The 18,018-nt window shown below is 41.7% G+C and overlaps 2 protein-coding genes across 5 annotated transcripts in view; one reads left to right on the plus strand and one right to left on the minus strand.

Moving 5' to 3' along the window:
* tmcc2 (transmembrane and coiled-coil domain family 2) overlaps window positions 1–6,094 on the plus strand; it is an 8,078-nt gene extending 1,984 nt beyond the window's left edge. Inside the window, exons 3-5 of the mRNA XM_079593831.1 lie at window positions 961–1,571; window positions 4,636–4,771; window positions 5,584–6,094. Of these exons, the coding sequence (XP_079449957.1) occupies window positions 961–1,571; window positions 4,636–4,771; window positions 5,584–5,883 (1,047 nt within the window). The 3' untranslated portion in view covers window positions 5,884–6,094. The remainder of the gene's footprint in view (window positions 1–960; window positions 1,572–4,635; window positions 4,772–5,583) is intronic.
* Window positions 6,095–9,079: 2,985 nt separating this feature from the next.
* usp49 (ubiquitin specific peptidase 49) lies at window positions 9,080–17,867 on the minus strand. Of its 4 annotated transcripts, none has more exons than XM_079593800.1 (8): window positions 17,368–17,867; window positions 15,634–15,716; window positions 14,101–15,491; window positions 13,533–13,734; window positions 12,928–13,036; window positions 10,515–10,720; window positions 9,698–9,750; window positions 9,080–9,585 (listed from the first exon to the last, which is right to left on the minus strand). In XM_079593800.1, the coding sequence occupies exons 3-8, from the start codon at window positions 15,427–15,429 to the stop codon at window positions 9,574–9,576; spliced, it is 1,911 nt and encodes a 636-aa protein (XP_079449926.1). In that variant the 5' UTR covers window positions 15,430–15,491; window positions 15,634–15,716; window positions 17,368–17,867; the 3' UTR covers window positions 9,080–9,573. The 4 variants fall into 4 exon arrangements, with proteins under 4 accessions (XP_079449926.1, XP_079449927.1, XP_079449924.1 ...); XM_079593801.1 differs by having other exon boundaries at window positions 15,577–15,716; window positions 17,368–17,742; XM_079593798.1 differs by having other exon boundaries at window positions 9,086–9,750; window positions 17,368–17,761.
* Between the last annotated feature and the right edge of the window lie 151 nt (window positions 17,868–18,018).

Raw genomic sequence — 18,018 nt, forward strand, 5'->3', positions numbered from 1 at the left:
TATGAAATCGCAAAGGCTGCGATTATTTTTTTTATGTGCAGCTTGTCAGTGATGTACGGCTCAGTAAACGCGCCTCACTCTGAAAGCACTGCGAGTTCGAGTCGCTTATAACGTGCGTTTGAAAAAGCAACACCCGTCAAACATCTTTCCAAATGAGAAGCATTTATGAACCTCTTGTCCAACAAAAGACAACATTTAATACATCAAAGTATTTCAATTTTCGGTTTATATCAAGCGCTTTTAACAGCATAGAGTGTTTCACAGCAGCTTTACAGTGATAATAGGAGATTACAATAACAGTGTTCAGGCTTTACAGCAGCTCTAGAATAAAGTTATTGTCCAAGTAAAGTTAGTTTTAACTTCCGTTGCAAAGATCATTAGTTATTCATTTTATGGGCCGCTTACACGACACCGTTTAACTGAAAGCTGAAACTTTTAATGCGTTCTAGCCGTTCATTTGCCTGACAGTGTTTGGAACTCGAGAGCGCAAACTGTGAAAGAGTTTAAAAAAATTTGAAAAAGGTTTTCATCTGTGTAACTTAAAAAGGTGAATCTGTGAAAACGGTGACGGCGCATATGCATATTATGCGTTTAGTCTATCGGTGTGCGCATTTGAATATATATGATATACATGCGAACTGGAATCATTTTGATAACGTTTTATCTGTACACAGAGGTAAAGGGAAGGAGGCCTTCACTAGTATGATGGCCATGGGGATTTCCTGGAGTGATGTGTGTTAGCGTACTTCTGCGGGGCGTCTGTGTGTGTGTGAGACGCCCTCTGGTGTTCAGATGGAGCAGCGTTTACTACCGATCACAGAGCCGTACTTCACTGACAAGCTGCGCATAAAATAACCGCAGCCTTTGCCAAATCGTGTGCGGTTTCATTTCGATTAATCCTGCAGCCTTAGTTCTCTAGCATGCAATTTTCCAGAGTAATCACATCTTGCTTTTCCGCAGAATGGTCCGGCGCGGCAGCCCAAAGACGTCTTCCGGGACATGCATCAGGGTCTGAAGGACGTGGGCGCGAACATGCGCGCGGGAATCAGCGGGTTCGGAGGGGGCGTGGTCGAAGGAATGAAGGGCGGAGTCTCGGCGCTTACGCACACCGCGGTCGTCTCAAAACCGCGAGAGTTCGCCAGCCTCATCCGCAACAAGTTCGGGAGCGCTGATAACATCGCCCACATGAAGGACAACCTGGAGGACGGGCACCCGGAAGAGACGCCGCGAGCTCTGAGCGGAAGCGCTACGCTAGTCTCCAGCCCCAAATACGGTAGCGACGACGAGTGCTCGAGTGCGACGTCCGGGTCGCCGGCCGGGAGTAACTCCGGTGGGGCCGGTGGGCCGATGTCTGGGATGGGAGCCGCCATGGGGAGCCCTCGGCTCGACGGGCATCACCACCACCACCACCACCACCACTCGTCGTCTTCCTCGTGGGATGCGCTGCTGGAAGGCCTGCAGGAGATTAAGGTCGGCCAGGTGCACATGGAGGACGCCATCGAGGACATGAAAGCGCAGCTGCAAAGCGACTACGGCTACATGACGCAGTGTTTGCAAGAGGAGCGATACAGGTAAAACTGCCATGTGGGAAAAGGCCAACAAAAAATGTATTGTTGATTAAAATGCTAAATTTGTTATTTCATTGGGTGTGTAAATGAATATTCTTGGACTTGGTGCTGGAAACCCAAAGCACAGGACAATAGAGACACCAGAATAACAATATTCATGATTCTGAAGCTGAAAATACTGAATTATTTTAGACGAATATGCTTGATCTCTGTCTCTGACTAGATATATTTAATATAATGTAGGACTTCTTACTGGTAACATCAGACATTTGTTATTATCAAGACCCACAAATATTCCCCAATCGCATTATTGTACATTATATTCAACATTATATATAGTACTTTAATGTAGTACTGACACTAAAACTCTGTAAAGTTTTTTATAATTTTTTCTCACACAGTAATTTTCATTTTGGGTGAACTATCTATGATACATATTGTTGCATTTTTATATTGTGATATATTGTTACACCGCTACGGTTTACTGAATCAAACCTTGGTTCTGCATTAAAAACGCAAGATGCATGCTCCTTGCAGAGCACCTGAACCAATCTAGAGATGGAGAATCGAGCCCAAGAACCGGTTCGGTCATGTCCAGCTAAAAAATAACTTTGACAATTAGAACTGGCTCATTTGTGAGTTGGTTATTTGGGATTCATTAATTTTGAACCGGGTCTTTGGTTCAATAACCCATTTGGTTATTGGCTCATTTGGTGCTGTAAAGCAAGGCTAGGCAAGTTTATTTAAATAGCACATTTCATACACAACACTATGGTGATTCAAAGTGCTTTACACACAAAGGAATTAAATAATAATCACAAAATTAAAACAGTTATAAAAGGCATTAAAAGAGATATAAAGATGACATTTAAAAGAGTAAAAAGATGATTCATAGATAAACTTCTCATCTGGCAAAACACCGGTGTATCATGTTTTTCACAGGTGCTTGTTTTACTGTGAGATTTTCCCATGTTGATTACACTGTGTCTGTGGTGTAGTTTCGGCACGCCTAAATAATCTATAGGACGCCTCAATAGATCCGGTAATAGATCAATTTGGTTATAGGCTCATTTGGTTATTGGCTCATTTGGTTATAGGCTCATTTGGTTATTGGCTCAGTTGGTTATTGGCTCATTTGGTTATAGGCTCATTTGATTATAGGCTCATTTGGTTATAGGCTCATTTGGTTATAGGCTCATTTGGTTATATGCTCATTTGGTTATTGGCTCATTTGGTTATTGGCTCATTTGGTTATAGGCTCAGTTGGTTATAGGCTCATTTGGTTATTGGCTCAGTTGGTTATAGGCTCATTTGGTTATAGGCTCATTTGGTTATTGGCTCATTTGGTTATAGGCTCATTTGGTTATTGGCTCATTTGGTTATAGGCTCATTTGGTTATAGGCTCATTTGGTTATTGGCTCATTTGGTTATAGGCTCATTTGGTTATAGGCTCATTTGGTTATTGGCTCATTTGGTTATAGGCTCATTTGATTATAGGCTCATTTGGTTATAGGCTCATTTGGTTATAGGCTCATTTGGTTATATGCTCATTTGGTTATAGGCTCATTTGGTTATAGGCTCAGTTGGTTATAGGCTCATTTGGTTATAGGCTCATTTGGTTATTGGCTCATTTGGTTATAGGCTCATTTGATTATAGGCTCATTTGGTTATATGCTCATTTGGTTATAGGCTCATTTGGTTATAGGCTCATTTGGTTATAGGCTCATTTGGTTATAGGCTCATTTGGTTATAGGCTCATTTGGTTATTGGCTCATTTGGTTATAGGCTCAGTTGGTTATTGGCTCATTTGGTTATAGGCTCATTTGGTTATTGGCTCCTTTGGTTATAGGCTCCTTTGGTTATAGGCTCATTTGATTATAGGCTCATTTGGTTATAGGCTCATTTGGTTATTGGCTCATTTGGTTATAGGCTCAGTTGGTTATTGGCTCATTTGGTTATTGGCTCATTTGGTTATATGCTCATTTGGTTATTGACTCCTTTGGTTATAGGCTCCTTTGGTTATAGGCTCATTTGATTATAGGCTCATTTGGTTATAGGCTCATTTGGTTATTGGCTCCTTTGGTTATATGCTCATTTGGTTATTGGCTCCTTTGGTTATAGGCTCATTTGGTTATTGGCTCCTTTGGTTATATGCTCATTTGGTTATTGACTCCTTTGGTTATAGGCTCATTTGGTTATAGGCTCATTTGGTTATAGGCTCATTTGGTTATAGGCTCATTTGGTTATAGGCTCAGTTGGTTATAGGCTCAGTTGGTTATTGGCTCAGTTGGTTATTGGCTCAGTTGGTTATTGGCTCAGTTGGTTATTGGCTCATTTGGTTATTGGCTCATTTGGTTAGGCTCATTTGGTTATTGGCTCCTCTGGTTATAGGCTCATTTGGTTATAGGCTCATTTGGTTATATGCTCATTTGGTTATTGGCTCCTCTGGTTATAGGCTCATTTGATTATAGGCTCATTTGATTATAGGCTCATTTGATTATAGGCTCATTTGGTTATAGGCTCATTTGGTTATTGGCTCATTTGGTTATTGGCTCATTTGGTTATAGGCTCATTTGGTTATAGGCTCATTTGGTTATTGGCTCATTTGGTTATAGGCTCATTTGGTTATAGGCTCAGTTGGTTATTGGCTCATTTGGTTATTGGCTCATTTGGTTATAGGCTCATTTGGTTATTGGCTCATTTGGTTATTGGCTCATTTGGTTATAGGCTCATTTGGTTATTGGCTCATTTGGTTATAGGCTCATTTGGTTATAGGCTCATTTGGTTATTGGCTCATTTGGTTATAGGCTCATTTGGTTATAGGCTCATTTGGTTATAGGCTCATTTGGTTATAGGCTCATTTGGTTATAGGCTCATTTGGTTATAGGCTCATTTGGTTATAGGCTCATTTGGTGCTGCGCATCATCAATCTGGAACTAAAGTTTTTGATTCAGTTTGACTCAGTGAAACGGCTCGACTGGCTAAAAAACTCTTTGTTCAAGAATCGAACCTCACTATTTTTCCAGAGCTGGGTGTTCAGGTGTGTGTGTCTCTATTTTTCCTCCAGATACGAGCGTCTGGAAGAGCAACTGAATGACCTGACGGAACTTCACCAGAACGAAATGAGCAATCTAAAGCAGGAGCTGGCCAGCATGGAGGAGAAGGTGGCGTACCAATCGTACGAGAGAGCGCGAGACATCCAGGTGAGCAACGATAACAAAGAATGATCAAGGCTTCATTTTGATTTAGGCTCTACTAGAACAGGTTTTCCTGTTGATTATTTTCCTCATATTCTCTATTGTTGCGGCTCCTCTCTTCCCAGTCTGTCAGTAACGCTCTGTTTACTTCCTGTCTCTATGACGCCCCTCCTTCTGAAAAGCACACTGTGCTCTGATTGGTCGGCGGATCAGTGTATTGTGATTGGTCGAGCGCTTCGAGTGTGTTTGGGAAATGTCCCGCCTCTTACCATAACCGCCAGTTTCAACACACTACTAACTCAACCAGGCCCCGCCCCTTTATTCTGCGTATGAGTTATTTAAATGAGGAATAATCTAACGTGTTTGTTGCTGGAAGAAAACTCAAGACTACAATGGAGGCGTTTCAGGAGTTCAGAAACACTGACACTGATATAGAGGGGGAAAAACAAGTTCTTATATGAAACTCTAGAGTTTAGATGGCGCAGGTCCTTAACTCAATTTGGTGGCGATCACATTGTTATCCACATAGCGCAGCTGATTGCTTGCTGTTTATCAGCGGCCAATGAGCTGTGGCTCAATATTCAAATACGTAGTGTTTGCTGTTAGCAGTGTGCTTTCAGAAACCCTCCCCCTTCCCCAGCTCCACCTGTATAGATCTGCTACTGGGGTTATTTTACTAGTGACATACAATAATCAGCAGCAGCGTAGCAGATCTATCCCACCAAGACCAAATACATTAACATTGCCATATCTGTAATCACAGAGGGACTTTTGAACTTGTACACTAGACAAAGTTCTGTGCATGTGTTTGTGTGCAGGAGGCCGTGGAGTCGTGTCTCACCCGCATTACCAAACTGGAGCTGCAGCAGCAACAGCAGCAGGTGGTTCAGCTGGAGGGCGTGGAGAACGCAAACGCTCGAGCCCTGCTGGGAAAGCTCATCAACGTCATCCTGGCCCTGATGGCGGTGCTCCTGGTGTTCGTCTCCACCATGGCCAACTTCATCACGCCCCTCATGAAGACACGCGCCCGGGTCGGCGCCACCCTCGCCCTGGCGCTCTTCCTGGTCACACTGTGGAAACACTGGGATTGGCTCGAGCTCTGTCTGCTGCCCAGCTGAAAGAGACAAACAAGATACACAGAACTTAGATTCTAACTGTGACGCATCCCTCCCATCGTACCAGAGCTTGAAGGATGTATAAGAAAGATTCAGTAAGGAGATACACCACGGTCTACATGGCTCTACATTCCCGGTCTTTTCCTTCTGAATGGGGTTTCTTTCCTGTTTTCGACCACTGAGCTCATTTTTACTTTAAAGGGATAGCTCACCCAAAAATGAAAAAATTAGCCCATGATTTACTCGTCCTAGGGGTATATGATATTCTTCTTTCAGACGGAGAATAATCGGAGTTATATTTAAAAAAAAATCCTGGCTCTTCCAAGCTTTATAATGGCAGTGAATGGCTGTTTCTTTTTTGAAGTCCATAAAAGTGCATCTGTCCATCATAAAAGTGCATCCATCCATCATAAAAGTGCATCCATCCATCATAAAAGTGCATCTGTTCATCATAAATGTGCATCTGTCCATCATAAAAGTGCATCTGTCCATCATAAAAGTGCATCTGTCCATCATTAAAGTCCATCTATCCATCATAAAAGTGCATCTGTCCATCATAAAAGTGCATCTGTCCATCATAAATGTGCATATCATAAATGTGCATCTGTCCATCATAAAAGTCCATCTATCCATCATAAAAGTCCATCTATCCATGATAAATGTGCATCCATCCATCATAAAAGTTCTCCACAGGTTCCGCGGGTTAATAAGGCCTTCTGAAGCGATGCGTTTTTGTAAGAAAACTGTCCATATTTAACACGTTACAAAGTAAAATTCTAGCTTCCGGCCATACTCAATCTACTTGCGCCTAAAGCACAACTTACGCAACTTGTGACATCATAAGTAGCGTAGTGCGTCATGGCGTACCGTAGTTATCATCAGAGCATCACATTACTCGCATAAGTTGCGCTTAGACTTAAGTCGAATCTGTATGTTCGTTTGTCTGGAAGCTAATTATTTTAGTTGATAAAGGTTTAAATATGGATATTTTTCTTACAAAAACGCACAGCTTCACTTCAAGAAGGCCTTTATTAACCCTGTGGAGCACTTTTATGATGGATAGATGCACTTTTATGATGGACAGATGCACTTTTATGATGGATAGATGCACTTTTATGATGGACAGATGCACTTTTATGATGGATAGATGCACTTTTATGGACTTCAAAACAGAAACAGCCATTCACTGCCATTATAAAGCTTGGAAGAGCCAGGACATTTTTTTTTATATAACTCTGTTTGTATTTGTCTGAAAGAAGAATGTCATATACACCTTGGATGTCTTGAGGGAGAGTAAATCATGGGCCAATTTTCATTTTTTGGTGAACTAAGCCTTTAACTAATGAATGTTAAAACTGGTTCTTAGAGCGGAGAGTCCAGCGAATGGTCTTCTGCTGATGCATGGCTTTAAAACCAACACACGTTCACATTTCAGATCCAAACTTCTTTGGAGCTTTTGACACCAAAACTGTCTCGGAAAAAGTGTTGCGTTTAGTTTGTTTTGTCTCTGTGTCTGTTGTATATGAAATATCTCATTACGGAGGAGAGCGAAACATTGTCATTTTACTTTGTGTGTTGTTAAGTGATATTTGACTAGGGTGAAAAGGCAGAAGCGTAACGTCAGTAGTCAAGAATCAATAAGAATCAACCACATCCGTCATCAGAACATTTTTGTAAACACAGTAATAGTGTAACACGCTCCATTGGCTTGATCACATTTATCATGTTTCTACCCGTTTGCTAAATCTCAACACCACTGTATTCTTAATAAATACATTTGCAAATATAGGCTTTTGTTTTCATTAGGCCCTGTGCAGCGATGATCCTATTGGAATTGCTCGTTGTATTTGTATTAGCTTTTTCTTATTTTGGGGTGAACATATTTTCTCATTGGACGACAATCTGCTGCAATCCAGATGCAGATTTGATTTTAATCCAGATCAAATTCATTAATCCCAGGATGGATTACACTGAGTCACGTGAACCTGCTTCGGGCTCTAAAATGATGATAATCAACAACCTGATACACGTATGATCCACAACATAACATACGTTTTCCTTTTCATGATTCTGAGTTCGTCACAAACCTCTGTAAATCAGCAGATATGATGATGAATAAATCGCTCGGTTTACGGCATGATCGACATGTTAAAACGCGTTCAACGGCGCCATCTTGCGTTACACAGCGGTCGGTATAGGTGCCTCGTTATCTTTCTAATGAGAAGCAACTATCTTTAATTAACAGTATGCAAATCAGATTGATCTGACAAACTGTGCCCGGAAAAACGAACGAGGACAGAATGGGTGTGTTCGCTTAGATAAACGCTTAATATATCTATAAATCTATCCTTTTCAGATTTAGTAGGCATAAACTTACCATTTAGTCCAGTCGACCGACCGTTACTGCCCGTCTGAGGTAATTTACACTACGCGCTAAAATTGCGCGCGCTTTTATAACGGTAAATTGATCAGATTGACAGGTTTAAAGCAATAAACACAAGAAACATGCAGTTTGAACCAATTGCTAGACAACTACAATGATCACTTCTGAAGATAAACTTGTCACAATTTGATTTGACAAATGTTGTGAGTGTCATTAATTAATTTTAATGACCAAGACAAGAGTAAATGTGATAGAGCAAAACAGAGTAATTTAAGAATCCACATTATACACAATTGCTGGTGTTGTTCCAACCTTTCACAGGGTGTTTAACCACGACCTTATTTAACAAACTAGATTTAAGGTTAAAATTACATTCGTGTGTTTTCCCAAATGTTTTTTTCTTTCTTTCTTTTGTCATTCTGAACCCCTTTAGCCTAAAAGTACCCAGAACCTTTATTTCAATAAATTCTTAAATTAGCATGTTCACAGTTCTACTTTATTTCAAGTAAACAAAGATTTATTCTTTTTAGTGAGTGATTTAATATTTGTATTATTAGCTTTTAAATCAACCATCGTTTAGAGAACCTTCGAATAAGAGAAAATGTTCACATGCGTTAATTGGATTTAAGATTTTTTTATTATTTTAGAGTGAAAAATGTTTAAACAAAAATAGTCTAAATATTATTACACACGATCAAGATATTGTTTAAAATTATTTTAGATTTCAATAACCTTTTTGCCTTTATACCCATCCATGCAATGATATGCGCATCAAATATAAAGCAGACAGCATGTTTCATGATTTTTTTCTTTATTCACTATCATCAGGAAGATCCCACAAGATCAATAAAGTTGATAACAGGTGCTCTCACAATACAGGACAAAGGTCAAGGGTCAGAGGTCAGCAGTCACACCCTTCCACACACACACATACATACATACACGCACACACACAACTAAAGACATTCAGCGTCATAAGATTGTTCAGTCATTTACCACTGATGTAAATGAACAGGCTTTCTCTGTTTTCCTGATTTTCATCCCGAATAGAAAGAGAGTAGAAAACAGTCGCGGTATCAAAGGTGAAGAATTCCTGATTCAGAGTGTGTGATGATCGTATTGCTGACGCATGTTTCTCTCCAGGATGATCCGTCTGTCTCTCTCTTCGACAGCAGAGGGACGTCAGTGTGTGTGTGTGTGTGTCCCTGCTGTTCTGGACCCTGCAGGTGAGTAGTTTGGTCCTGAATGCCCTGGGTAAAGTGTGACTGTGCCAGCAGAGACCAATCAATCTCTGAGTCTCACTGCTGATGTCAGGAACAGACCTCCAATGAGAGACAGGTATAGAGAAGACAGAGAGACAGATAGAGAGACAGACAGACAGGTTTAAGAGGAGCGTTGTGTGTAGAACAAGATGTAGGCCTGAGTGCTGCACACCTCCTCCACACTGCACACGTTCATCTCAGAGTCGTTACAGTGAACCCAGAATCCTGCAAGACAAACACACACACACACACACACACACACACACACACACACACACACACACACACGTTTAGTTTTTACTTCATCAGAATGGTCTGAAACTTGGGAAAGGTTGAGTTGCGTGTGAACACATAAATCATGGACATGATCTGAACAGGTTTAATGGTCCTGTATAAGACAGTCTCGCTTGTGCCGCTCGCGGTCAGGAACTAGCGCACTGGAGACGAGAGAGTTTCCTCTAGTGGAAGCGTTCGGTACTGCAGCCGAACAACATCTCACTGAGAGATCATTCACTGACATATCAAGATCACATCGGGAACACGACTAGCTTACATTTATGGCTTTGATTTTCTTGTAGTTTTAGATTAAAACACGTTTTTGAAAATATAGTTTTAAAATAGCATTTTTGAGCATTTTTCATAAATGAATGTAAAATTCTGAAACTTTTTTTTTTTAAGTTCACCTTTTTAAACTGTCATTTTAAATTTGCCAAGTGTCGTCTTTAACAAGAGATCAAACTTCAGTCTGTGCTTTAAAGCATTCAAGATTTATGACCGTTAAAGTTGGAAATGTAATGTTCAGGTCTACGCTCAAAATGCGAAGAAATGGATTATAAATACAGCGCAAATATGATGTAGAGCCATAAAATACAGAATATCAAATAAAAAACATTATCAAACTAAAACAGTGAATTCCTTTCATTGAAGTGAAAGTCCTGTAGTTTAGTCCACGTGAAGCGCAGACTCGCTGGCCGAGAGCCGTGTCTCACCTCCTTCAGTGTTATAACAGTAGGCCGTGTAGTGCCCTGAGCCAAAGCCTTTCCCATGATGCATCACTACAGCAGAAAGGTCATAGGTGAAGGCTTCTCTCTGCGGCATCGGAGCGGCGTCCGAGCAACAGTATGGTTGAATATTCAGGACCTGATCAAAAGCCACGTGGACACCGATCTTCTCCCTGTGGTTCCGACCCGACCACCTGGACACATGAGAACCGTTAGAGGGAGCGTTCACACAAACATGAACATTAGCCCATGATTTACTCTCCTCAACTCATCCTAGTGAACATGACACTCTTCTGTCAGACGAACACAATCTGAGTTATATTAATAAATGCCCTGCTCTTCCAAGCTTTCACTTTTATGATGGACAGATGCACTTTTATGATGATAGATGCACTTTTATGATGATAGATGCACTTTTATGATGGACAGATGCACTTTTATGATGGATAGATGCACTTTTATGATGGACAGATGCACTTTTATGATGGATAGATGCACTTTTATGATGATAGATGCACTTTTATGATGGACAGATGCACTTTTATGATGGACAGATGCACTTTTATGATGGACAGATGCACTTTTATGATGGATAGATGCACTTTTATGATGGACAGATGCACTTTTATGATGATAGATGCACTTTTATGATGGACAGATGCACTTTTATGATGGACAGATGCACTTTTATGATGGACAGATGCACTTTTATGATGGATAGATGCACTTTTATGATGGACGGATGCACTTTTATGATGATAGATGCACTTTTATGATGGATAGATGCACTTTTATGATGGACAGATGCACTTTTATGATGGACAGATGCACTTTTATGATGGACAGATGCACTTTTATGATGGATAGATGCACTTTTATGATGGACAGATGCACTTTTATGATGGACAGATGCACTTTTATGATGGACAAATGCACTTTTATGATGGACAAATGCACTTTTATGATGGACAGATGCACTTTTATGATGGACAGATGCACTTTTATGATGGACAGATGCACTTTTATGATGGACAGATGCACTTTTATGATGGACAGAAGCACTTTTATGATGGACAGATGCACTTTTATGATGGACAGATGCACTTTTATGATGGACAGATGAACTTTTATGATGGACAGATGCACTTTTATGATGGATAGAAGCACTTTTATGATGGACGGATGCACTTTTATGATGGACGGATGCACTTTTATGATGGACGGATGCACTTTTATGATGGACAGATGCACTTTTATGATGGACAGATGAACTTTTATGATGGACAGATGCACTTTTATGATGGATAGAAGCACTTTTATGATGGACGGATGCACTTTTATGATGGACAGATGCACTTTTATGATGGACGGATGCACTTTTATGATGGACGGATGCACTTTTATGATGGACATATGCACTTTTATGATGGACGGATGCACTTTTATGATGGACAGATGCACTTTTATGATGGATAGAAGCACTTTTATGATGGACGGATGCACTTTTATGATGGACAGATGCACTTTTATGATGGATAGAAGCACTTTTATGATGGACGGATGCACTTTTATGATGGACAGATGAACTTTTATGATGGACAGATGCACTTTTATGATGGATAGAAGCACTTTTATGATGGACGGATGCACTTTTATGATGGACAGATGCACTTTTATGATGGACGGATGCACTTTTATGATGGACGGATGCACTTTTATGATGGACATATGCACTTTTATGATGGACAGATGCACTTTTATGATGGACAGATGCACTTTTATGATGGACGGATGCACTTTTATGATGGACATATGCACTTTTATGATGGACGGATGCACTTTTATGATGGACATATGCACTTTTATGATGGACGGATGCACTTTTATGATGGATGGATGCACTTTTATGATGGACGGATGCACTTTTATGATGGATAGATGCACTTTTATGATGGACGGATGCACTTTTATGATGGACAGATGCACTTTTATGATGGACAGATGCACTTTTATGATGGACGGATGCACTTTTATGATGGACGGATGCACTTTTATGATGGACATATGCACTTTTATGATGGACGGATGCACTTTTATGATGGACAGATGCACTTTTATGATGGACAGATGCACTTTTATGATGGACAGATGCACTTTTATGATGGATAGATGCACTTTTATGATGGATAGAAGCACTTTTATGATGGACAGATTCATCAAGTCACCTTCATTTATACAGCGCTTTTAACAATATAGGTTGTTTCAAAGCAGTTTTACAGTGATAATAGGAAATTGTTCGTCTGACAGAAGAGTGTCATATACACTAGGATGAGTTGAGGAGAGTAAATCATGGGCTAATGTTCATTTATCGCGCTGAAACACAGGAAGGGTTGTGACTGACCGGAAGCGTTTGAGGTGCAGCCGCAGAACCTGAGGTAAACGGCAGATGAGCAACTGCTTGCAGGCCTCCGAGAGAGACAGGGGCTTGTGGGACGATTTGCGGCGCTTTCCTGAAACGGGAAAGTTTGATGTTAAATGCATTAACAACTAGAGAAGAACAATTCTTGACATCACTAAGAAAGATGCAACAATATTATCCTTTGCAATACAGTGATTGGGTGGTTGCAAGTATGCAAGCATATGCTAAGAGTGTGTGTATATGGCACATATGTGGCCCTGGACAACAAAACCAGTCACATGGGTAAAAGTTGTGCATTTATGTTCACGATTGTGCTGCATTCACTCACAAAAATACATGTTTTATATATTTACTGTAGGACATTTACTAAATATCTTCATGGAACATGATCTTAATATCCTCATGATTTTTGGCATAAAAGAAAAATCAATAATTTTGCCCCATACAATGTATAGTTGGCTATTGCCACAGATATACCCGTGCGTCATGTGACTGGGTCTGTGGTCCAGGGTCACATGATGTATTGCTGTTAAAGGTTCCCCGTTCATGTAAAGCTTAATAAGAATTGAAGACGTTACGTTACGCACTGTTGCAGAAGTTGCAGGCGTAGATGCAACCCTCCAAAGCTTCGGTCTCCGTGAACTTGGCGAGCATCTCGGACAGGGAGCAGCTCCGCTGACACGCGGCGCTAGGCTTCTCCATGCGGTGGTATCGCTCCGGGAACTCCAGAGACAGATCCCAGAACGGCTCCACCGTGTTCGACTTGCGCTTGCAGGACAGACACGTCACCTGCAGTTCAGGAACATGGGTTATAGCAGGCAAATCCCATAACTCACCCAGCATATTATCAGATACTTGTTATAAAACTTCAATTTCGATTCCTCTGAGCGTTTCAATACGACTTTAACCCATTCGAGCGCGAGAGACTCTGTGTTATATTAGTTCTGCTAGTTGTTCTTCTATGGTGTGTTTAAACCACAGGCCAGCGCTCCGTGTGTAAGTGTTCTTCAGCCTGATGATGATGTTCATGATATTCACACAGTTACATGTTCAGCAATAACACTAAATGTGAATGATATTTTGTAACCTTATTGGAATCAGAATCAGGAATCGAAATTGGACTCAGAACGGTTAAAACTCAAGCGCTAACGTCACCTGGCTGAGCAGCTGTCCGTGGAAGATGGTGTTGAGCACTTTGAGGACTTGTTTGGACAGTTTCCGTTGCGTGATCGGGATCAAGAAGTGTTTCTTGGGTCCGTCCGACTCCAGTTCCTGCTGGACTTTATCCAGAAGCTCGCACAAGAACTCCTGCGCGTCTTGCTGGTCGTATCCGCGAAACGCCGGAATCAGGTTCCACACGGAATGTAGCATAGCGAACGGAGACACTAGCGACCACCGACCTGACCACATGACCCGGAAGAGCGTGTGCAACTCGTGACACAACGACATCTTCTGCCGCGGCGACGACCGCGGCTCTTTCGGTTGCACCAGTTCCGCCGAGCTCAAACTGGGCGGGACTAGCGTAGCGAGGGTCCTGGCTCCGCCCCCCACACCCTGTGATTGGTTAGTCTTAGCGAGGAGCTCCTCGGTCTCGCACAAGTCCAGCGTGAGGAAGCACTCCCGAAACTTCTGCAAGTGGCTCAAAACCTGAAGGATGGAGTTCATGTAGCACGTGTTCCCAAGATTGCGAAGTCCAGTGACTCCCGGGGCTAGTTTCCTGCGCCGCGCCGACTGCGACGCGTGATATCGGCGTAAACGACCCGTCTTGCGTGAAAGTGTCTTCCTGGACAGCGACAAAAGCGCCTGTTTGGGAGCCGAAGGCAGTCGTTCCGGAGGATCGCGGAACTTTCGAGGGATGAGGGCGAGCGTCGTACGGGGAGCCTGTGTTAGCAACCGCGCGCTTTTCCTCGGTGGGACGTTTGCTAGCTCTCCCAATAACCGTTTCTTGACTTCCATGCGTTGTCGTCGCTTCTCCTCGCGCTCTTGCTCTTGCTTTTCCTCACGCTTCCTCTCTTCGTCTTCCTGCCGGTTTCTCCAGCGGCGCAATGCACTTTGAAGGAGGGTTTTCCGTCGATGCCACAACGCCGTCCGCGTGGACGGACGAGACATGCTAACATCGCACGCTCTAAACCCGCCGTCGGATGTTGACGAACGCAGGGAACGCTGACCAGGGATTCGGACGGTTGATAGCGCCCCGCGGAGGAGCTTCAAGTCGCCCTCAACGTTATCGTTCAACACGTAGTCGCCGCACGCGAAACAGAAGACGGCTAGCTCACGTACATCCATGGCTAGCGGGTGCTGCGTCTGCTGGAAGTGGCTCAGGGAGTGTTCTTCCATGTAGCGACCGCACGCCACATGGGTGCACTTCAGACACGCCCACACCGACTCCGTGGTGCCGCAGTCCACGCAGCGCCACATCTGCGGGTTGAGGATCGAGTGGCCGTGGCCCAAGCGGAACCGCGCCACATGCTTACAGCGATCCATGTCTCCCAACGCGCATGAGCATTAGCAGTCAGGAACCACACGCCATGATGACCGCGCTCATCCTGAAGATAACAGAGAGAGACACAGCTTACAAAACACAGATTATTTCAAACAAGTAACTCACTTCAAGTTTCGCATCAAACTGACCAGAGGAAAGGATGAGGGAAAGCACAGTTGTGCATAAAGTAGTCTGAACAGACTCACTGTGAGAAACGGTGAGCTCCAGCATCAGAGCGCTCGTGTCCTGCTGCCGTACAGTTCACAGGACTTCATAATGCCAACACACACTGCGGACGAGAAACACTATTTACACACTAAACATGAACATTCAAGTGCAATCAGTGCCATCAAGCGGTTCAGTCCTGGTCTTAGCATCATCATCGTCCCGGAGTCTGTTCCTGAGAGAGGGATAAACTGGTTTTAAAGTATAACAAACAGGGGATGCTCTCGTTAATAGAACGTTCCAGTAACGTTAATAGAACGTTCCAGTAACGTTAATAGAACGTTCCAGTAACGTTAATAGAACGTTCTCTCAAAGTTTTTTGAGATGTTCAAATCAAAATGTTACTACTTTTTTCAGAACATTCAAAAGTAACGTTCCATAATGTTTGAAGAATGATACAATGGAATGTTCTCTTAACGTTCGCATAACACGAAACAAACTACATTTAAAAAAAAAAATGTTTTGAATGTTCAGAGTTGTTTTCATAACTTAGGTTAGGGCTGTAAACGATTAATCGCGATTAATCGAAAAAGTTTGTGTTTACATAATATATGTGTGTGTATTGTGTATAATTATTTTGTATATATAAATACACACACACATGCATGTATATATTTGCATTTATATACTGCATATATATTTTATATGATTTATATTTTATATATATATATAAAAAAAACTTAAATATATACATGCATGTGTGTGTGTATTTATATATACAAAATAATTATACACACAAATATATTATGTAAACACAAACTTTTATTTTGGATTCGATTAATCGCGATTAATCGTTTACAGCCCTTACTAGGCTAATATTTTTTTTAGCTTGGTGTTTGTCGTACATGTACGTTACATTTGGTGTGTGTGTATTTGAGAGTGTGCAGTTGTGTTTGTATACAAGACAATGTTGTGTGCGAATGAGTGGATGTTATATGTGTGTGTTATGAGTGTGTGTGTGTCTGTCTCTGTTGTTTGAATGTTTGTGTGTGTGTGTTAACCCGCTAAGTTATCTGCTCTTTAATAATGTTCTCAAAACATTAGCACAAAAACGTTCATTATACATCGTTAATGGAGCGTTTTTTAAAGAACTTTAGCTAACGTTCTGGTAAGGTTCTCTCAATGTTATGAACAAACGTTCTTCCACTAACATACAGCGCTTGTTCAAAGTTATCTGGTCTTTAATCATGTTCACAAAATGTTGGCATAAAAACGTTATTTATACATCGTTTTTTCCTAAACGTTTTTAAATCTTACTTGTAACAGAACGTTCACAGAACATTCAAAAGTAACGTTCCACAATGTTTTGAAGAATGCTACAATAGAATGTTCCATTAACGTTCGCATAACACAGAAAAAAACGTTAAGACGTTTAAAAAAGAGAATGTTTAGAATGTTCAGAAATGTTTTCACAACTTAATATGTTTGTTAGCTGGGTGTTTATCGTATGTCACATCTACGCTACATTTGATCAAGTGTGTGTGTGTGTGTGTGTGTGTTGGAGAGTGTGCAGTTGTGTTTGTATACAAGACTGAGTCTTCAGTATTTGTGCACGTTATGTGTTCCTCTGTGTTTGTCACACAGTGTTGTCTGCGTTTATGAGTGAACGTGATATGTGTGTGTCTGTCTCTGTTGTTTGAATGTTTGTGTATGAGAGTGTGTGTGTGTGTGTGTGTGTGTGTGTGTGTGTGTGCTAACCCGCTAGCGCTACTTACAGAACAAAAGACGCTCCTCCGGGAGACACGCGGAATCTTCGGTATCGGCGGACCCGGGAGGTTCCGGTACCGGGGTTTGATCGGTGTGTGTGTGTGTGTGTTTATACCGGCGCGAGAGATCTGTTACTTTAAATCCGTTGAACAAAAACCAGTTCAAGAGCCGCAGCTACAGAATAAACTCACAGCGAAAACCCCCGATCAGCTTTTAATCGGCTCCTCCGCGCGAGTCATCCACTAAACAGCCGGTAAATGTGTTTTTGCGGAGTAAAATTACGGTAAATATTAGCGGGGGTTTTTTTACACTCTCTTTCGGCTGTTATTTACCGCCATTATCCGCACGCGCGAGCTGTCACCATTTTCGCCTCAACCGAACATGCCCAGCGCTGGCGTCACTGCGCTCTGATTGGCTGCGGAGCGATCAATCACGTAACCACCTTGTTCTGATTGGTCGACATCACGAAATTTGGCGCTTTTGAGACATTTTTAAGCCGGCTTTTCATGCGGTTGCTGAGGACGTCCGTCAGGTTTTAAAGCTCCAGAGGCGGAGTCAAATGAACAGATTAACCTCGTCCAGATTATGATGTGATTTATTTTGCATTAAGATTATAAGAAATAAGTGCATATCAAGTTAATACACTGATTATATGCAAA

This window comes from Phoxinus phoxinus, assembly GCF_949152265.1.
Source record: "Phoxinus phoxinus genome assembly, chromosome: 20".
In the NCBI taxonomy this organism is placed as follows: Eukaryota; Metazoa; Chordata; class Actinopteri; order Cypriniformes; family Leuciscidae; genus Phoxinus; species Phoxinus phoxinus.

What these genes read in the sequence shown, in the direction of transcription:
- usp49 (XM_079593798.1), bottom strand. Translation starts at nt 15,429, where the DNA reads ATGGATCGCTGTAAGCATGTGGCGCGGTTCCGCTTGGGCCACGGCCAC. An exon ending in CGCCTGCAACTTCTGCAACA is followed by an intron (nt 13,037 to 13,532) that starts GTGCGTAACGTA and finishes TTCCCGTTTCAG; the next exon opens with GAAAGCGCCGCAAATCGTCC. An exon ending in CTGCACCTCAAACGCTTCCG is followed by an intron (nt 10,721 to 12,927) that starts GTCAGTCACAAC and finishes TCATGTGTCCAG; the next exon opens with GTGGTCGGGTCGGAACCACA.